Raw genomic sequence first — 20135 nt, 5'->3', positions numbered from 1 at the left:
CCGTGACACCTGGCCTTGCCCAGGTTGGAGGCCAGCCCTGGGGGCGATGGTCGCTTCATCCTGCTTGTCAGGTGATCTTAATGCTTCCAAGATCCATTTCATCGGCATTCTGTAGATTCTGCTTTTCCGGGCCACATCTAAGGTATTTTTCCCTGACCCTTTGCCCACCTGGGGATTTTTCTTACACCATGAAGACCTGGCGTGGCTGTTTGCTCCAACCTGAAAAGCCTGGTTTCTCCTGGTAGTGGAAGGAAGCCCATTTGATTGTTGCTAATTCTTTCCACATGGCACGCTCTGAACTTGGTCTGGGTTCTGTTCCTGCTGTTCTCTAGGTAGTGTCTCCTTCCTCTGTCTCTTGGGCTGTGTCTGATCACATTGCCTCAACCATGACAAAACCCTCCTTGCTGTTTGCTTCCTGTGAGGCACAGCAGGAGGCCGGTGAGGCCAGAGCGGGCACTGGCCAGTCAGGCCAGAGCGAGGCTTCCTGGCTCAGGCCGTGCAGACTGCAGTAGGACTGTGGTTTCTGCTGGGCGCCGAGCCACTAAGGGCCTGAGAGCAGAGGGGTTGGGGCTGGGTTTACTGCCGTGTGGGGAGGTGGGACTTCTCTGGAGGTACTTTGGGGTATATGGTGGCCTCTGCGGGGTCCTGGCTAGCTCCACTGGGGAAGGGAGACTTAAAGGTCAGTACAGAGCTGTGTGCAGCAGGCTGTCTAGAAGGCTCGTCTCCCCTGTGGTCTCCCTGCTCTCTGGAGACCCAGCTCTTCCCTAGGAACCCTGTGAAGGTAGGGCCCTCCTGTGACGTGCAGTGCTAAATGTGGCTCTAAGAGCTTGCGCACCATCTGACACTGTCTCGTGTAGGAGGAGGTACAATTGGCACACATCAGTCTGCACATGTAAGGCTTGCCCTTTGGCCTTTGAGCTTTGACACCTGCACACACCTGTGAAGCTGCAGCACAGGGCGAGTCAGACCTGTCAGTGCAGAAGTGTTCTTCGGCCCTTGCCACGTGACCTCACCTTCCTCTGCAGGCCACCACTGACTGTTCTCAGTCACCCGTTCAGTTGGTTTTCTAGATTTATGCAAAAGTCTTTTATGTACATAATGCCTGCTCTTTTTATCTCTCTGGCTTTTTCCCTTTAGTGTAATTATTTTGAACAATCCACTGATAATTTATTCTTTTTTGTTGTGCTGTAATAGGCTGTGAATATACTTGATGTTGTTCATTCATTTGTCTGTTGAAGGATATTTGGGTTATTTTCTGTTTTAGACCATTACAAATAAAGCTCTTTGGCTGGGTGCAGTGGCACACGCCCGGAATCCCAGTGACTTGGGAGGCTGAGGCGGGAGGATGGCAAGTTGGAGGCCAGCCTGGGTAACTTAGCAAGGCCCTGTCTCAAAATAAAATGGAAAGGGTTAGCTCAGTGGTAAAGCACCCCGGGTTCTATCACCAGCACTAAGAGAAAAAAAACACCCACTATGAGCAAACCACCGTGAGCCCCGTGCAGTCGGCAAGGGCGCTGCTGTCTTCTATCATGGGCGAGGGGCGCAGGGGCTGTTTCTGGGTAAGGCTTTGAGTCTCTAGGAAGTGGCCATGCTGTCCCGTGGTGCATTGTGGCTTATCCACCAGCGATGTGTGTGAGCTCCAGGGGCTCTGTCCCCTGACACTTGTGTCCCATCTCATCAGCGTCCAGTTGTGCTAATGGGTGTGTCGGTGCTGTGGTGGCTCCCTGTGGTTCAATGTGCGTGTCCTGGCGATGTCACCCTGACCCCGATGTCCTGCCTGCTGAAGTGCCCATCTGGCTCCTGTGCCTGCTTCCCCCTTGGGCCAAGCTTCCCGTGGAGTTTGGACTCAGTGCCTGGACGAGCTGCCCGTGTCTGTGCAGCGGCTCTGTGGAGAAGCCCGAGGTTGTCTTGCCTGGCGGCATCTTCCGAGGGCAGGTGATCTTAACGCTTCCAAGATCCATTTCATTGGCATTCTGTGGATTCTGCTTTTCCAGCCCACATCTAAGATATTTTTCCCTGACCCAAGGTCACAAACATTTTGTTGTTTTTCTGAAGCACTTAAACTTGGGCCTGCAGCCCATTTCCAGTGAGCTTTTTTGCATGAGGTGCGGTCACTTGGGCATCCCCAGCGCTATTTGTTGGCGGGACCCTTCTTCCTCTGTTGCAGAAAAGGGCATGTTTTTGTGAAGGTGTTTGTTTTTCAGTTGTTTTGCAGCTTGGCAAAGGCGTCACAGAATTGGGTCTCTGGCTTTTGCCTGGCTGACAGGTTGCATGTGAATTGTGTCCCTAGGCTCTGCTGAGGACACTACATCCAGCCTTTTTGGTGAGGAGGACATCGAGGATGAGGAGCTAGAGGCGGCAGCTAGCCACATGAACAAGGACTTCTACAGGGAGCTCCTGGGTGGCGGAAGTGGCAGCTCAGAGGCAGCAGAAAGCCCTGAGGAGGGCAGCAGAGCCCTGGCCTTGGAGTCCCTGCTTGGCCCCCTGCCCACAGCGGCTAGCCTGGGCATCTCAGACTCCATACGCGAGTGTATCTCTGCCCCGAGCCGGGACCCTGGTGAGTGCCCTGGTGAGTGCCCTGGGAGGGGCAGGTGGTGTTCCCAGTCTGCCTGACCCCTTCCATGGAGCGAATGGGAAGCCACTGTGGTCTCTAGGAGAAGCAGCATTCTGGAAGGGTGGGCCGAGGGCACACTACGGCCCGTGCCCAGGGCTGTGTGGAGAAGAACTGGGTGTGCGCGTCACCCACAGTGTAGTAGGTCCTGTCACTGTGTCTTCCGTAGCCTCCCCTGCCCCACGGCCTTGGCTGGCTTGCTGCCCGGGGCCCTGGGCTTGAGTGGCTGCTGTGTGACAGAAAGGGGCGTTGGCAGGGACCAGTTGCTCACCCCTCCTTTCTTATTTCCATGGTGGTGGGAAAGCTTGGCCTGGAGGGTGGGCTTCACTGTTGGGAGCATTGCCTGTTGAGTTTGAGCAAGACAGTGATGAGGTACCTGAGCAGGACAGGTGCCCTCTGCCCAGGGCTCCTGGTCCCTGTGGCTCCTTTCCTTCCAGGTTGGTGTGTGAGATGGGACTGGGGTGCTAGTAGCCCCATTTCTGCAGGACAGGCTACCCAGGCAGCATGTTGCCCTCAAACCCTGCCTTCTCTTCAGGAAAAATGCTCTGTCATAAGGTGTGCATTGCATGACCTCAGGCAGGGATGACACATGATCCTGTAGCAGGGATGACACGTGAGGGTACCTGGGCAGGTCACAGCACCAGGCAGAGGGCATATACAAAGGCCCTGAGGCAGCCGGGGCCCAGTCATCTGGAGTAGGAAGAGACTGCTGTGTGACAGAAAAAGCAAGAGAGAGGGGGAGCAGACCAGAACAGAGGCTTCAAGAGCTGGCCTGAGCACTGAGATCACCCAGACGACTGGCTTGTGGCCAGAGCTGACAGCCTCCTGTGGGGATACTGAGCAAGGGCCTGCCTGCCAGGCAGTGCAGCCTACCTTTGACCATGCTGGGGCAAGAGGCCTGGACTTCTGGACTCATGTAACGTGTCTGCCCTCAGTCCTGTGACCCAGCTGAGGGGCACCAGCATGCCCAGCCCCACCTTCTGGCCACACTCCCACCCAGCCTTCCCCAGCAGCGTCTCGCCTGGTCCTGGCGCTGGGCCAGAGAGCCGGTATCCCCGTCGGAAGAACTCCTCCCTCTCACCAGGTGCGGGCGTGTGGGTCTTCTTTGCAGCTTGGGTTTGGTGTCCTGCTTTCTCAGTTAGCACTCTGACATGAGCACTGTCCCCATAGCACTTAAAGACAGGCCTGTGGCCTGCAGGATGGAGGAGGTGGGGCTCCCAGAAGCTCCTCCACCCAGGCCTGAGTCCCAAACCAGCCCAGTGGTGTCTGTGCTCCTCTAGCAGGGCCACCCTGAGCAAAACTGACGTGACCCTTCCCTCTAGAAGACACCTCGGGGGACGGGGAGCTGGACCTCAGTGGCATCGATGACCTGGAGATCGACAGAGTGAGCCACCGCTGCCCTGGGCTACAGGAGGTGGTTGGGCTCTGAGGGGGGTGGTCTCCAGGCTCCAGCGCAGGAGGCCTGCATTTTGGGATCTTTGGGCCTGGTGGTTTCCCTGGGCATCCTTAGACACTCCCTGGTGGAAGGATGGTCTTGGGTAGTGCCCACACCCACGGTCCTGTCTCCAGACTCCTCCTCCCAGCCTGTTCCAGCCTCAGTTGCCACAAGCCCTCCCTCTGAAGCCAGGGCCCTGAGCTCTGCCTCTGTTCTCTGCCACCACCCACTCACCCTATTGGGGTGGCCTTAGTCCAGGAGGACGCCCATAGAGGCATGCACATCGTACACCTCCGATCCCAAACCCTGGGTCCAGGTGTGTGCCCCGACTTTGATTTGTCTCATTGGTGTCCATTCTCCCATATTTCTCTCTGACTTTATTGCCACATGAGGCCTGAGCCTGTCCATTTGTTCCTGTGTTGGAATTGTACACCCTCATCTCCCTTCCTGGGACCTATGGCCTGCGCTCTGGAGTCAGCAGGGCTACAGACTGCCCTAGAGTCTAGGAGCCCTGGACACTGCTCCATGGCTCAGTTTGTGGCTTCAGAAAGGGCAGAGGAACGATAGACAGCTTCCATGCTGAGTAGCGGCCCGTCGTGTGTTCCCTCCCTTTGATGATTCAAACATGCGAAGGGAAGTGTGTTCCGTTTGGGAGATCTTAGGGACCTCTCATAGTGTGGGGTCCCCAGCTGAGCACCTTCACTGTGCTGTGCAGTATATCCTGAATGAATCGGAGGCCCGAGTGAAGGCTGAACTGTGGATGCGGGAGAATGCCGAGTACCTGCGGGAGCAGAGGGGTAAGCGCCCACCTGCCCTCCTGCCTGCCTGCCTGGGCCTGGGGGCTTCAGGGGCTTGGCCTCACTGATGCCAGCCATTCTGCTCAACTGTTTATAGAGAAAGAAGCGAGAATAGCCAAGGAGAAGGAGCTCGGCATCTACAAGGAGCACAAGGTAGGCACCCCAAGTGGGCCAGGGAGCCAGAGACTTGTGACGGGAAGAGACAACTCTGGAGCACAGCCTTCCCTGGCACAGGGCCAAGGCCAGGGCAGGCAGTGGCAGTGGGGTGCTCTAGATCCACGTCCCCGCTGGTCTTTGGCTCCACTGTGGATGGACGTGCCACTCGGCGTTGGGGCGAGGTTCCTTGAGGCTGCTTCTCATTGAGGACATTCATTTTCTTTATGCCCTGGGGAGGTCTGACTGACGGCCCCCCGAGTGCCTGGCCTCTGTGGCCGTGCGGCTCAGCTCTTGGGCAGCAGCTCGTCCCCCACTTGATGCTGTTGGAAGGGGTTCAGCCTCTTGAGTGTGTGAGCACGAGGAAGGATAGGAGGCTGCACTCCTGCTGGCCAGACTGAACTCAGGACCCAGACAGCTGGAGAGCACAGGTGGAACCCGCCTTTCAGGAGGATCCCTGACACTTGAGTTGGGACGTTGGGGGCCCAACCACCTCCTCACCAACAGCATGCCCATGTTCTGCTGAGCACTTGCCTTTCTTCTCCACCAGGGGTGCCCACACTAGGGAGGTCAGTGTGCTGGCAGGTTGTATACGCTCAGCATCACCATGGTGTCTTGAGCCAGCTGGTAGGCCTTGCCCAGTGCAGGCTATGTGTCCCAAGGAGCCCCAGTGTCACAGGATATGATCATAGGTTGCAGGACAGCAACTCACAAGGGGAAATACTTTTGTGTTTCAACCAAGCCCAAGAAGTCTTGCAAACGTCGGGAACCCATCCAGGCCAGCACAGCGGGGGAAGCCATTGAAAAGATGCTGGAGCAGAAGAAGATCTCCAGCAAGATCAACTACAGCGTGCTCCGTGACCTCAACAGCAAGGGTGGGCGCAGCCCACAGAACGAAGACGCGCGGCCTGCAGACAGGGCCAGCTCCAAGAAGCTGTCACGGAGGAGAACTGCAGCCAGCAGGAACAGGGCTGACCCTGGGACCAGCATAGGGAAGAGGTACTGTCCTGTCCCCTCCTCTGGGCTGCAATGCACCAGCCGGGTCCACAGGAGAGTCCAAGAGCTGCACTGTCCTGCCGTGTCTGGAAGCCGACTTGCTGCCTCCTGGTGGGGGGAGACTGTCCTGGCTCCCCGTGCCTCGGGCCCTGGGCTGATCAGGCACCAGCGGCATCAGGGTCTGTGCCATCTGGAGAAAGCAGTGGGCTCCCTGGCCCGGATGAGTCCACGTGGGCCAGCCCCAGCCTGTCCACACCCTCTGCAGCTGTGCAGCCACGGGGGAGAGGTGTGGGCCCGCTGCACTCCGCCCCTGGGGTATGGTGGAGGGGAGGGGAACAGCAGCCATAGCAGCACCTTCCTGTGGGGTCAGGACTAGTTGAATGCCAGAGGGTGCTGTGGTCTCGAGCTGTGCCATGGGGTGGCTGAGCTGCACATGGCCCTGCTGTGCCAGGGTCCCCTGACAAGGGCCCAGGGTGCTGGTTGGAGCCTTCCCCTGGCTATGAAGATGGGCTGGGCACCCAGCGCGGCCGTACCTGCCTGCCCCCAGGCCTCCCTGGGTTGCCTCTGCCTTCTCTATTGTTGCTCTTTTTTTTTTTTTTAATATTTATTTTTTAGTTGTAGTTGGACACAATACCTGTATTTTGTTTATTTATTTTTATGTGGTGCTGACGATGGAACCCAGGACCTCACCCGTGCTAGGCGAGGGCTCTACCGCTGAGCCCCAGCCCAGCCCAGCCCAGCCCCTGTTGTGGCTCTTTTTAACCATGAGTCACGAGGAGGTGCCTTCTCCCCTCTGCCCCTGTGCCTGTTACGTGGCTTCCCTCTTGGTGGCAAAGCATCTCTGTTTACCCGTCCATTCATTTGACAGCTTCTAGGGTCGGTGTTGTGTCCAGAACAGCCTTTTCTTTGTCCAGGTTGTGAGGAGATCTCTTTTGGGGTTGGTTTGTTTTGTCCTAAGTTTCTGATCCATCTGGACCTATTTTAGCATGAGGATTGGGGTGAGATCTGCGAGACTCTGGGTGGCTGGCCGTTGATAGGAGGTGCTCTCCCAGGGACCCTTCCTGGGTTGGCTGGCTATCCTGGCCATGTGGGTGTCAACAATCTCCCTCAGCACCTGCTTGCCCAGCTGTGGGTCCATCTCAGGAGAGTGTTCTTTGTGGACCGTTTTTTCCTAGAACTTAAAGGAGATGTCTAGACCTGACCTTTTCCTACTGGCAGTGTGACCATCTTGCTGGTGGGGATGTTCTTATGGGTTTTGTCTTCCTCAGCTGGGGACACAGGGATCCCGGGGTCCCCTGTAGTCCCAGGCCCGTGCTTGCTCCTCCTGCTGTGGTTGCCTGCCATGGAGTTGCTTAGATGGAAAACACTTGCCTCCTGGGTCCCTGGTGCTCCCAGCAGCCTCACTGGTCTACAGGTTAGGGGCCTTCCATGGCCTCTGAGTCCCAGTGTGTGCTCCAGACCCCCGCTCCTCCACCGGCTGGCTGGCTGTGTGGCTGCTTGAGGCAGCAGCTTCCTGAATGGACCTTGAATTTTCTCAACTGACCTTTCAGCCTGTCTGTGGCCATGTGATCTCTGCCTTCAGGTGTCCAGGTGTCAAGTCTTGAACACGGATTCCCAGTGCAGCCCTCTACCAGTGCAGCAAGCTGGGACTGGGTGGGGGCAGAGGCCGAGGCCCACCCATCCTTGCTGTCACTCAGCCTGGCCTCAGCATTGGTCTGTGTCTCATTGCTATTGCTTTGACAGTGCTGGAGATTGAACAGCTGCAGCTGGGAAGCAGGGGTTCAGAGAGGCTGTGGACCCTACCTGAGCCTCCCTCTGGCCAGGTCATCAGGGAAAGTCCTGTTCTAGTGTGTGATTCTGGCACCATCTGCAAGCTGTCTGATGCCAGCCTGAGAGGCCCCACGTCCCTGTTCACTTGTGCTTCCTGAACAAAAAGCTGCCAGCCTTCCCCTGAGTGGCCAGGATCAGAGTATATGAATATCTAATGTCCACATCTGCCTCCACCCTACCCAGCTGTGGCTATGCAGCTCAGGCAGCTCCCACAGGGCAGGGAAAAATCCCACTGGCCTCCAGGGTGCCAATGTGCCCTCAGCCCTTGGCGGCCTTGCCCTCCATGCTCAGCATTGAGGGGAGAGTGCACAGGCTGTGGCTGAGGTCTGGCCAGGAGCCGCAGGGCTGTAGCAGCTGCGCACAGGGCTCTGCCTCCTGCCAGGGGATGGCCCAGCCCAGCACCACTGGCCCCACTGCAGGGCCAGCAAGAACCTGGTTAGTTCACCCTGCAGGGCTGCTATGCTCAGCTACTTGGCCACAAGGTTTGGACTGCTGGGCGCTTCTGGGTGGGGTGGGGAAGGGCCTGGAAGAATTGATGGGCTCGGAGGAAGCATGACCGACAGCCTGCAGGAGGGCATCCTACCAGACATTGAACTGAAAAGGCCCCAGATGTGATGGCTTTGTCCTCCCCAGGGCCCTGCTCTGGATCAGGCAGCTCCTGCCTCCTTTCCTGAGTGCCTGCAGCCCCAGGATGGCAGTGCCATGGCTGCCCTGCCTGTCACTGTCTGGTCAGCTGCTCCCAGTCCTGGGCTGGTGTGTGCTCCCCCCCCCCCCCCCCGCTGAGCCAGTCGGGAGATACTGAGTGGGGCTGCTCTGACCCGCATGTCCTTCCTGCCCAGGTCAGCTGCCTTGGGTCCAGGCCTCTGCTCACAGGCTCAGGCCAGACAGTGGAGCTAGTGTGGTATCCGGCTCCCAGCCCTGCAGGTGTCAGGTGGGAGGTGTCCCCCCCAGCACATAGCCCACTGCCTGGGCAGATGGGCTTGGCTGTCACCCTCAGTCTTGCTGTGTTTGGGGAATTCACTGTGGCATTTGCTGTTGAGACTGAGAGGTTCCCAGCTGAAGTGGTGGTGGGTTTGGGGGCAGCCATCTGCTGGTGGCCCCAGGTCCCTGGACCTCTGGCTGACTGGGGACCAATCTGGCAGGAGGGAATGCTAGGCAGGACCTTGTTCTCCAGGTGCTTATAAACCCTTCTGTGCCTGCCTGGCAACCTTGGTTCCACCTGGATCACACTGATGGCTGCTGGGTGGTTTTTGTGATGTCCACCTATTCCAGAACCCCTTCCCAGTGCCCCCGGGTTCACTCAGCATGTCTTAGCTCACAGGGCTAGGCCTCAGAGGGCCCCCAGCAGATGGAGTGGCTGCAGTCCTCTATTCCCCCACTGCTATGTCCTGGAGGGAGTGGCTCCACCCCCTCTGTCCTACTGCTACAGGCCCAGAGCCCATGTATGCCAGCCTGGGTGGCACTGTGTGGCCAGGGTTAGGGATCAACACGTGCCTTCTCTCCTGGGGACCCCATCTTTCCCTCCGAGAAGCCTTCAGTGTCAAAGTGCGTTTGTGTTTGGAGGGTTTGAGGACAGAGGGCAGTGCAGGGTGCTGCTAGCAGAAGTCATGGGGCTGCTACTGTAGACCACGTGGGGCATTTGGCAGGTACTTAGAGCACCTCCCCTGTCCTTCCTCATCTTCCTCCTCTCCTCTGTCTCCTCTTCTCCTCCTCCAGAGACTTGTGATTAACCAGGGGAGTGTCACAGGGAGAAATGGACAGGGTCCACATGGCTCCTGCCCATGTCTCTCATGTATTTCTCCATAACCACCCAGAGCCTCTCCACCTGCCCCACTTGCAGTCAGGAAGTGGGGTGGCCTCTGGCTTGCATTTTGGTGTCATGTGCATGGTTCACCCATTGATTAATGCAGACACATATAGCAGTCCAGTCTTAGGATCAACACAGCTGGACTTCTAGGAGCGGCAGAAAAGCTGGCGCACCTAGCGGAAACAAGGAAGGAGCAAGGGGGTCCAGGTCAGCAGGGGGCCTGCGGGTAGAAGAGAGATTTGGAGAGGGCCAGGACAGACGTGCCAGAGTGCACAGACCCCCAGGTCTGGTGGAGAGCCCTGTAAGGCTAGCCATGTTGCTGGAGGCACATTCCGAGGGGAGCAGCTCCAGCCAGGGCAGCAGGCAGGACCACTGGGGTGGGTCCTTGTGTACTGAGTGGGTGCCAAGCCACATCCTCCACCAGGTGGTGGGGGCCCTCTGAGGCAGTGAGAGCCAAAAGCAGAGCTGGCTGAGACTGCGTGCCATCTCTCTTTCAGGTTGAGGCCCCTGGTATCTATGCAGACGGCTAAGAAGGTGGCCATGGGAGAGGTGCGTTGTTCTGCCCAGCCAGGCCATTGGCCTCAGGAACAGCTCACCCGTGACCAGGTCTGATGGGAAGGGGCCCAGGGACTGCTGCTCCGACACTGGCCTGGCACAGACAGAGAATCCTGAAGCTCAGGGGTGCCCAGGAGCAGAGCAGGAGGGAAGCGAGGGCCAGGCACAGAGCCTGGTGCACACGTCTGTACTGCCTGAGGCCAGGGCCGAGGGTGAGCCGGCCCCCACAGTGGACGGTGTGTGGCAGTGGCCAGGGCACACACTGAGAACTGCCTTGCAAGTTCTGGGGGCTGAGTGTGAGGCTTCTTTCTCACCAGAGGCAGCCTGGGTGGGGGCCTTGGGCTGGGTACTGTGCTGGTGCAGCCTATTGTACACCCCAGGAGATTAGAAGGGGCCTGTGGGTACTGGGAGCCAACAGACCCTCTGACAAGCTCTCGTAGGGGGCAGGAGCATGAGGGCCCGTCCGGGGCTATCCTGAGAGACACCAAGGTCTCTCCTATAGTCTCTCCTGTGGCCATCTCTCCACTCCCATCCTTCCAGGCTGTGCTCCCAAGTCCCCCTGCCCCGGGAGCCGAGGTGGTCAGGCCAGCAGCGGTCCTGGTGGAGAGCGGCCCTGTGTCATACCACCCCGAGGAGGACGCAGATGAGGAAGACGCAGATGAAGAGGATGGGGAGCCCTGCGTCAGCGCCCTGCAGATGATGGGCGGCAATGGTGGGTGGTGCCGCACATGGTCAGGGGGCCTGACACAGGCACTGGGAAGGGGGGCTTCCAGAGAGATAAAGGCACAAACCTTCTGCCCCTGGTGATCCCCGAACACAAGCCTTTGGCTTCATACTAAATTTTTCTCTGAAAAGAAGGAAATTTGTATGAAGACAGCGTAAACTGGCCATATTGATTCTGAGGCCCTGGGACATGTTGGAAGAGCTGGCCAGGGCCTAAGAGGCCAATTCCATGGGGACAGCAAGGCACCTGCTGTGAAGGCCATGGTCTGGGCTTGACTGGAGTCACTGGGGAGGCTGACCATCCAGCAGATGGGGTTTCTAGGCCTGACAGGTGGACAGACGTGTGCACTCAAGGGTGGGAGGTGTGGCTGGCCAAACTGCGGACACCTGTCCAGTCAAGAACTGAGGCTCCCACACTGGGCACACACCAACACCCCCAACCCCAAGATAAGATAGTCCCCACAGTGGTGGGACTGGTCCTGCAGCCTCAGGGAGCAGCTCCCTGAGGGCAGCGAGGGCTGTGAGCTTCCATAGTCGCCCTCTGTGCTTTGCAGATTACGGCTGTGACGGTGATGATGATGAAGGCTACTGAGTGTGACCTCAAGGCCAGGCAGCATCCTGGCTCTGGACCCTGATTGTGTCTCATGGGGATTGGATGCCCTCTGGGGCCACTGTTTGTAGGCACGAATGCCAAGACTAGGGACCAGCCGAACACTGCCCTGCTTGCTTCGAAGCCCTCATCCCATGGCCACACGTGGCCTCCATGGTACTGTTGGGATCATGTTTTGAGCAAAGTAAGGAATAGTTCTACCCAGCAAGGAAAACCATACTGACTATCTGCGTGTGTCTGATTGGACATGGTTGGGAGTATCCAAGGCCTTTGTCCCATGGTGTGTCCCGGCTTCCCAGTCATTGACTACCCAAGAGCACTCAAAAGCAGGCACAGCGTGTCCCTGTTGTAAGAAAACTGAGGCACAAGGAGGCCTTGCTTCTCGTCAAGCCAGTGGAGGGTCAGGTGGGTCCAACCCTGTGGCTCTAGCACCTGTTCTTGGCTGGTGGCCCCAGTGCTTTCCCCTCCCATCATCCCCCAGAGGCACTATGCTCCCAGTTCCCTGTGGATCTTGGTGTTCTGGGGCAGCAGGGAGCAGGCAGCTGTGGCTGGTTCCTCCCTCCCTCAGAGGCTCTCAGGCTCCCTGAGGTTCAGGAATGCCCACCGCCCAGCCAGCTCAGGCACCAGCACACTGGGACCCTGTGTGGGCTTGTGGGGTTTGCACCAGGAGTCTCTGCCGCAGTCAGAGGGCAGCTGGTCGAGCTCGTCTGGCAGTGCAGGCCTCTGCATCTGCACGCCCTCCCTGCCAATGCCAGCAGGGCCTGTGTGGGGTGCGGGGCCTGGCCTACCCATCACATGCAGGGCCGTTTACCTCCTGTCTGAGCCAGGCCCAGGGGTAGGCAGCGAGTCTCAGGTTACCTGACTGGGGCACAGGTCTCAGGCCTTGCTTTCCTGGATGTGGCCCTGGAATGGAGGGCAGCCAGGTGCTTGTGCCCCAGAGTAGGCCCCTCAGGAGAGTGACTGCAATGACAGAACCATACCATACTGCCCTTCCTAGTCACCCTCTACCTCCACATGGGTGGGCTGGCTGTCCAGTGAAGGATCCAGACCCCAACTTTAGCACAGAGACTGGGTTGGGGCCTTTGAGTCCTTGCAGCCAACTGCTGTCCCTCTGCCTATACCCTGCAGCCAGTCTGGCCCCAGAGTCACTAGAAGGCTGGGGAACCAATTTGTGAAGAAAGAAAGACCTGTTACCTGAGAGATTTGGCTGAAATTGGTGTTTGTGATTCTGCAACCTACACTTCTGCCACGGGGTGGCCTGCTGGGAGCAGGCTGGGGACAAGCTCGGCACACCTAGCCCTGTTGTTCAGATGCTCCATGGGGATCCTATGGGCATGTTCTCAGCACTGGCTGTTCTTGCTTCATAGCCACCCCTGCCTGTCAGGTCTTGTGGTCCTGGAGTGCCACTGCCTGGGCTCAGGTCAACAGCTGGGTGCCTACCACTCAACATGGCCTGTCTTGGCACTTGGCTGTGGAAGAAGACCCTGGAAGCTCTAAGGCTGCCTGAATTGGAGAGAGCATCTAGGATGCACAGTCTAAGGACCGTCCTCAAACTGTGGCAGTTGTAAGTGGGTGTATTGTGGTGCCAGGGACTGAACGGGATGAATAAGGTCCCCTTGTGGACTTCTAGCAGAGTGCAGAGCCAGAGAGCACTGGGAAGGGGGTGCACAGGGAAGACATGCTGGGGGACTGCATATCTGAGGCCTAAACTTGGAGAAGGATCACCTGGAAACACCTGTGGGTCAGAGCAGCTGGGTGGAGTAGAAGGACATGCAGGCTGCGGGCAGGGAAGGGTTCACTGTGCCTGCCCTGCAGGGAACAGATGGCCAGAGATGACAGAGCTGGGTCCAGCTAGAGAGGGAGGAGGGCTGGTGTGAGATGGCCTGGGAGGAAAGTTAACAGAGCTACCAGACCCTGTGTGGAGAGTATGGAAAATCAGAATCGAGGTGTTTCTGGGGTTGTGGCTTGAGCTATAGGGAGCTGGGGCACTCCTCGGAGACTGCCTTTGTTAGCAGTGGGCCTTCCAGAATTTGGCTTCCACATGGGCAGCTGGGTTTGGGAGGTGGGTTTCCAGGATCCACAAAGCCATGGCTAGCCATTTCTCCTCAGAAGACTGAGAGAAGGGGTTCTGAGGCAGAGCGGTGAGCTCTGGAGGCCAGGGGGGAGTGGAACTGGGGAATGTCCAGCTTGCAGGGATGTGCTGCGGGGAGGGCTTGGTGCTAGGCAGGAGGACTGCCTTGAGAGGGTGGGCGAGGAACATGGGGTCAGGGTCCCGGAATGGAGGACTTGGGTGACTGAGGCACCAAGGGGCAGGCCCCAGCAGGGCAGCCGTGCAGTAGACAGTGTGTCTTTGCTGTGGTCAGAGCCCGGTGCTTTGGCTTCCACTGGTACAAGTGTGGGGCCCCGCCCACAGGCAGTCTGGGGACCCAGCCGCATGTTCTTCCTGGAGGGATGCCACAGCCTGAAACAGGCCTGGCAGCTGTTTGGGCCCCTGGCTCGGATCTTCCCAGCATGAGGAGCAGTACCTCCTCAGGCCTCTGATCTTGGCTCTTTCTGTGGCCCCTAGACCACACAAAAGCAGTCTCAGAGGAGTGGCCTCCTTGACCCCTTTTCTGCACCGTTTCCATCCCCACCTGCCAGCAGCCCTGTGGGTGCTGCATTCTAGGCTGGGCCCCTGCCAGGTGGATACCCCCAAAACGGGTCTCACTGCTTCTGTCCCTCTGCTCCCTCCTGCTGTCTGCCTGGAGGAAGCAACGCCCCAGGACTTCCCAGCTGACTGAGCTGATGCTTGGTAGCCGCGTGCCCCCAGACACGGGGCTAAGCCAGGGAAGGACTTAGTACTAGCTGGTACCCCAGGATTCCCCAGGATCCCCCAGGACCCTGGTGTCTGGGGCTTTATAGATACCCAGTTTCAGAGGTGCCTAGGAATTGCTTGAAGGAGCTGGACAGTACAGTAGACCCACTTCCTCACCACAGAGTGAGAGGCGGGACACAGTGGGGCTCTGGGATACCTTGTCGCTGCTCCCCCCAGACTGCTAGGCCAAAGAGGACTTGTCTGCCTGCCCTGAGCTGGCTCCCATCCATGTACCTCCTGGAGCCAAGGTGAGGAGGCTTCTTAGAGGCAGGCAGGGGTCACCTTCTACACATAGTTGGAGGCTGGGGCAGGAGCTCTGGCCCTTCACCTTCCCTGGGCTCCTTGGCCATGTGCATACATTGGCTCAGAGTGAGCTCAGGGCAGACTGGTGTCACGTGCCACCCTGGCACCTTGCCCATGCAGGAGCTTCCTGAAGCAGAGGTAGAAACACATCCTGCCACTAACCTGCTCTGCTGTGTGGGCGTGAGCACAGGGACCCAGCTGGACAGAGGGAGCAAACGTAGGCCTTTTGCTTTCTCCCACCCTGCCCACGTAGCTGTCTTCAGGCACTTGGTTGGGCAGCAGAAATCTTGCAGGAGACAAAGTGGGGACTCGCATCTCGAGGCAGGAGACCCCTCCCACCTGGGTGTTGCGGGGAACTTGTATGCCACTTTATCCAGGGTAGAGGAGACTCGCCCATCCAGTCTGGCCTCACTGGAGGGCACTGCTCGGAGGAAGCATGGTCCCTGTGTCCTAGCAACACCCCATAAACAGCCCAGTAGCCTCCTTGGCACTCTTCTCCAAGCTTGCAAGAGTCAGGAGGTAGCCATGGCCCTCAGGGTTAGGGGTCTGCGGGAGGCTACAAACCCCAGCACTCCTGTGTGTCTTGGAGGTTGTGCGTTGTCTAGAGTCAGGACTCTTCAGAGGCTAGCCCTGAGTCAGCTTCCTCTCCTTGCAGCCTCGGAGGGTGGTCTCTGGAGGGGAGATTTGTGGTTGTACTACTGAGTATCCTAAAAATCTCCCGGGTATGGAGGGGGCTCTGTTGCCACCGTCAGGACCCCTGGGCAGCCTCCCCCCAGCTCCCACTTGCTGGGGGTGAGAGGGCAGTGGATGCCGCAAGGACTGGGAGGCCTGGGCACTCCAGTTAGGGAAGACGGTGGGACCAAGGCAGCCCCCAGGCCCATAGGTCAGAGGTCCTCAGATGGCAGGTGGGCTGGCCTGAGGGGTGGCAGATAAGCACAGGCTGGGGCACATCTGGCAGTGGGTCTGCAAAGGGTACCCTCACCTTCCTCTGTCTCCCAACTCCTCTCTGGTTCCTGCTCCTCACTGCCGGATGTCTCACCATCAACTGTGGGCCAGCAGGGGGCGCCCCAGGATCAGCTGCGCTTTGGTGGGAGGGCACACAGCTCCTGGGGTAGCCTTCTTGCTCTAGTCCTGTGAGGTCAGAGGGCCTCTCTCCTGGCCTTGGACTCTGGGCCCTACCTCTTCCCCACTCTGGGGCACCTGCCCCATGGCCAACACCCTCCCTAGCCTCGTTAGCTGTCACAGCCACCCTGCAGAGGTGTCCTGGTCTTTTGGGGGATGCAGAGAGGGACCTATTGATTCCCCAGGTGGTGGTTTACTGAGTAGAGACTTGAACTCCACATGCTGGCCAGGCTTGGCACTGTGGAGCCACTGTCTCCCTGTGGTCATTATTTGTCCCAGTGTCCCATACTACGTGCCTGGAAGGCTAGCTTTTCCCAGGGGAGGCCTGGGTGGAACCAGAGTGGCAAGGGGTGGGGGCCCAAGGTCAGGCTCCAAGACGGCAGTCAGGGCCTAAGGCCTGCCCAGGCCTTCAAAGGGTCCATGGGCGGTGGCAAAGGGCAGGCTCTTTATGGTTTTCCTGTGGGAAGAGGAACCTAGCTCAGAAAGCCATTGTCCCCACACAATGGGCCTGGCTGAGACCCATGAGGGCAAGAGCCCCAGGCTGCTGAGACCCAGCCCTAATTTCAACTGTGGGCCCAACTGGGGTCTTCATTCTGACCTTGACCTTGACCCTGGTCCATATGTAACTCTCATTCTACAATGCCCTTGGCTACCACCACCCCAACTGACCCTAGCCAGGGAGGAGTCACTAGCAGCTGAGTTGGGGGTACTCCCAAAGCAACTTTAAGGGGCCTTGGTGGAGGAGGCACCCTGCAATCAGGGCTAGCTCCAAGGTGAAGAGGGTGGAGGATTCTTAGTGTCTACAGGGCAGCAAACTGGGGCTCTTGGCTAGCCCCAATACTCATGGAGGCCTGGTGGTCTCAAAAAGTCCCTAGCTGGATCCAGGTTGGGGCAGAGGCCATGGCTAGGCAGGCCTGGCCATGCTTAATGGGCTAGCGGCAGAGTTCACCCTGCAGGTGATATGGGCATACACCTGTCCTTGGTGGCTGAGGGATCTTTGCACCAGCCCAGCAGAGTAACTGCTTCCCCTAGTTGGAGGACAGCGTTGTCTGCCTCCTTTGGCTCAGAGCTCACAGTCACCCAGCACACCCCAGGTGATGACTACCATGACCTCAGCCCCCACAACCCGGAGAAGCCAAACCAACCACCGCAGGGCTGCCCTGGGGTGGCCAGGCAGGTGAGCTCCACATCCTCTGGTGAGTAGAGGTGTGTGCTGGGGGCCAGAGGTTGGGCCAGGTCACATGACCATTTATAGGGAGGCATGGTGGGAGTGCTCTGCCTTCTGAAGTTACTGGACATCTGCATTAAGGGAAGTGTTGGGCTACCTTCAGTTCCTGAAAAGCAGCTCAAGGTCGCCACTACCATTGTGCCCATGTGCAGGCATATTCTGTAACAAGCCACCGGAAGCTAATCCCATAGCTACATGACGTCTGAAGCTGGTGATCAGGTGCACATGCAGGTGCAAACACATTCATATCAGCAAGCACAGGGGCCCATTCTTCATAGTGCATGGACTCTGACCTGGGAGGTGAGGCTGGGCTGCCATCCTCCCCAGGTCACCCTGAGGTCTCACCACCTCCATCCAGTTCCCCTCTCCTGAAGGTCCCTTAGCAGAGCATTCCCTCCAATCCCAACTGCACACAGGACTCTGGAAAATACAAGTTTCTCATCATTGTTTCATGAATCATTCTGCAAGCATTGAGAAAAACATAACACTGGCTCTGGGGCTAGAGAACAGCCAGGCCCTCGCCCTCAGGGCTCATGACCTTGAGGGACACACACACACACACACACACACACACCTGAGCCTGTAGATAGACCCATGGACGCACTGTGAGGGATCCAGCACACCTGTGGGAGGCTGCAACTTGCAGCAGAGCAGTGGCCCTGCTGAGCAGCCAGGGAAGGCCCTGAGCCCATCAGAGTGGCACGCTTTCGCTGGGTTTCCTCCTAGAAAGCCACAGCAGGTGGCTGCACAGAGGAGCTGGAGGGCTGGGAGTTGCTTATGTGGGCTCAGGAGATGGGTGAAGTCTGCTTCTGGCCAAAGATCTGGGTTTGCAAGCTGGGCTGGGGGTGTGGATGGGAGAGTGGGATGATGAAGGCCAGCCAGCAGATGGACTTCAAGGATCCTGGGGGACACCCGTGGCAGATCCCTGGCCCTGGCTGCTATTCAAGGACAAGACAGGAACCCCAGAATGGGGAAGTCACAGGGCCCAGGCCTCCTGCCTTGGAGGCCTAGCAGGCAGGGAGGGGAACTTGATCCTGGCCAATGGGCAGTACTGCAGGACAGCTGGGTGGAGATTGCAACTTGAGCGGCCTCTTGCTGCTTTTATTTATTGAACCCAGGGGCACTTAACCACTGAGCCACATCCCTAGCCTTTTTAATATTTTGAGACAGGTCTCACTAAGTTGCTTAGGGCCTCATCTAATTGCTTGAACTTGTGATCCTCCTTGAACTGCTGGGCTTACAGGTGTGGACCACCATGCCCAGCGCCTCTTTCAGGTTTTACATTGTAGGCTGGGGGTTATAACTCAAGGGAGGGGAAGGCATGTCCCCTTTTAAGTAGGAGCCCATCCAGGTAGTCGTTCACATCTTACATGGGGAACACCTGGCCACAGGGAGGGGCATCCTGCACTATTAAATCAAGGGGGGATCTCCATGGGGCCTTCTTTGCCCCTTCTCCAAGTTCAGTTCCCATCACATGTGTGAATGTCCCCAAGCGTGCTGGGTGGGGTGAGGAGAGCTGTCCTGTCAATGGGCAGCATTCTCTGGTTCCTGCTGACAATCCAATAAGGCTCAGGGACAAGTTCCACGAAGTGGCAGCACCTATGATGGGGAGGGCAGGTCCAGAGTGGAAGGGTGTGGGGTTAGGCCCGGAAGGACTCTTGGATGAGAAGGAGGAGCTGGCCAGGCCAAAATGGGGCACAGGCAGTCTCAGGAGTAGAAAAGAGGCAGATCCCACCTGCCTGGGGCCCAGAGGGTGGCTGGGGGAACAAAGGCAGTGCTGACAGAGCCGCAGAGCATAAGGGCTCCTCAGAGTAGGGGACAGCCCGGCCCCTGGGTGGGGCGTCAACATAGGGCTGCAGAGGTGGAGCTGTATGCTCAGCTCTGAGGCCTTGTGGCCCTGGGGAACCATGAGCAGGCAAAGGTGCCTCCCTGCCAGCTGGGTTGGGAGTAGGGCTGGGGGTTTCCTGAGGGGCAACTGAGCAGCATCCTAAATGGAGGATGGTGGGAGATGAAGATGGAGCAAAGGTCAGGCTGCTGTGGAGACTGCAGAAGGGTGCAGAGGCTTGCATGGGGCTGGGGCGTCCCCGCACTGGGCCCTGGGTGAGTCACTGCTGACCCGGCGTCCCGGCGCCAAGGGGGCCCAGGCCACTCTTGCCACAGGAAGCAGTGAGGGCTGATAAAGGGCGGGAGTCGGAAGCCGCCTGGTCTCCAGCTTCCTGCACCCGGAGTTCTGAGGCTGGGCACTGGCGGGCATCTGCTTATATAGGCCTAGGTGTCCATGGCCCAGCTGGATGGCAGCTTGCTGAGAGGTGCCCTGAATCATGTGGGTAGCCCATGTTGTGGCTCTAGTCCAGCCTGCCAGCAGAGCCACAGCCAGATCATGCTTACCCAGCAGGAGCCTTGTGTCACCAGGACTATGTCCCAAGTACATCTACCAAGCACCGTCATCCCCATGGCACCCACCCACCTCAACTCCTGGAACCCTGGCAGCTGGTCACCATGTGGGCAGGCTTCCTGCCAGGGCTGGTCTCTTCACCTGGCTGCCACCTTCTTCACAGCTATTGCCACCACCATGCGCCTCAAACAGCAGAAAGGACAGGCTAGGTGGCCCTGTCGGAATTGCCTCCAGCATCCCTGGGCCACACCTGTGCCTTGCCTTCCCCCAAACACCTGGCTGTTACCTGTCTCCACTCAGTACTCCTGGCAAATACAACACAAATGTCCCCTCCTCCAGGAAGTCTTCATGTCATCCCCTGCCTCAGGGGGAGCCAGAGCCCTCTCTGCCAGACCTCTGCAGTCTGCCAGGTCCCCCTCCTGCAGCTGTGCACCTGTCATCCCTGTCCTGGAGGAAGGAATCTACCAGAACTAGAAGTGGGCTGAGACCACCTCATCCTGCTCAGCTTCCCCAACTCTAGTTCTTGCCCCTTTCCCGGGGCTCTCTAAGTCTGGGGTCGCCAGGTGCTGGGTGCTTCTGGGAAACCCCAAAACAGGCCCTGCCACTTGTCCCAACTCCTGCATTGCAGGTCTCACTCAGAGCCTGCCCAGGTTAGGGTGGGGAGATAGTGTACCTGGGTTCCCCATAGCCTGCTCAGAGATGACCCCGACCTGGGC

General features: G+C 58.3%; 1 protein-coding gene across 10 annotated transcripts in view; it reads left to right on the top strand.

Annotated features, from left to right (window-relative positions):
* Positions 1-12717, top strand: part of Brf1 (BRF1 RNA polymerase III transcription initiation factor subunit) — a 54387-nt gene extending 41670 nt beyond the window's left edge. For 4 of the 10 annotated variants that reach the window (XM_015496440.2, XM_048799494.1, XM_048799495.1 and 1 more), the window contains 8 exons: positions 2291-2569; positions 3934-3995; positions 4762-4843; positions 4941-4996; positions 5739-5995; positions 10127-10235; positions 10725-10896; positions 11462-12717. In XM_015496440.2, the coding sequence (XP_015351926.1) occupies positions 2291-2569; positions 3934-3995; positions 4762-4843; positions 4941-4996; positions 5739-5995; positions 10127-10235; positions 10725-10896; positions 11462-11499 (1055 nt within the window). In that variant the 3' untranslated portion in view covers positions 11500-12717. Of the gene's footprint in view, positions 1-2290; positions 2570-3933; positions 3996-4761; positions 4844-4940; positions 4997-5738; positions 5996-10126; positions 10397-10724; positions 10897-11461 lie in introns of those variants that run through there. The other 6 variants (XM_015496448.2, XM_015496417.2, XM_015496416.2 and 3 more) reach the window with 6 other exon arrangements.
* The last annotated feature ends 7418 nt before the right edge of the window (positions 12718-20135 follow it).

The sequence above is a fragment of the Marmota marmota genome, unplaced genomic scaffold (assembly GCF_001458135.2).
Source record: "Marmota marmota marmota unplaced genomic scaffold, marMar, whole genome shotgun sequence".
Classification (NCBI taxonomy): Eukaryota; Metazoa; Chordata; class Mammalia; order Rodentia; family Sciuridae; genus Marmota; species Marmota marmota.
The sequence above is the reverse complement of the archived record's forward strand: the minus strand, read 5'-3'. Positions and strand labels throughout refer to the sequence as shown.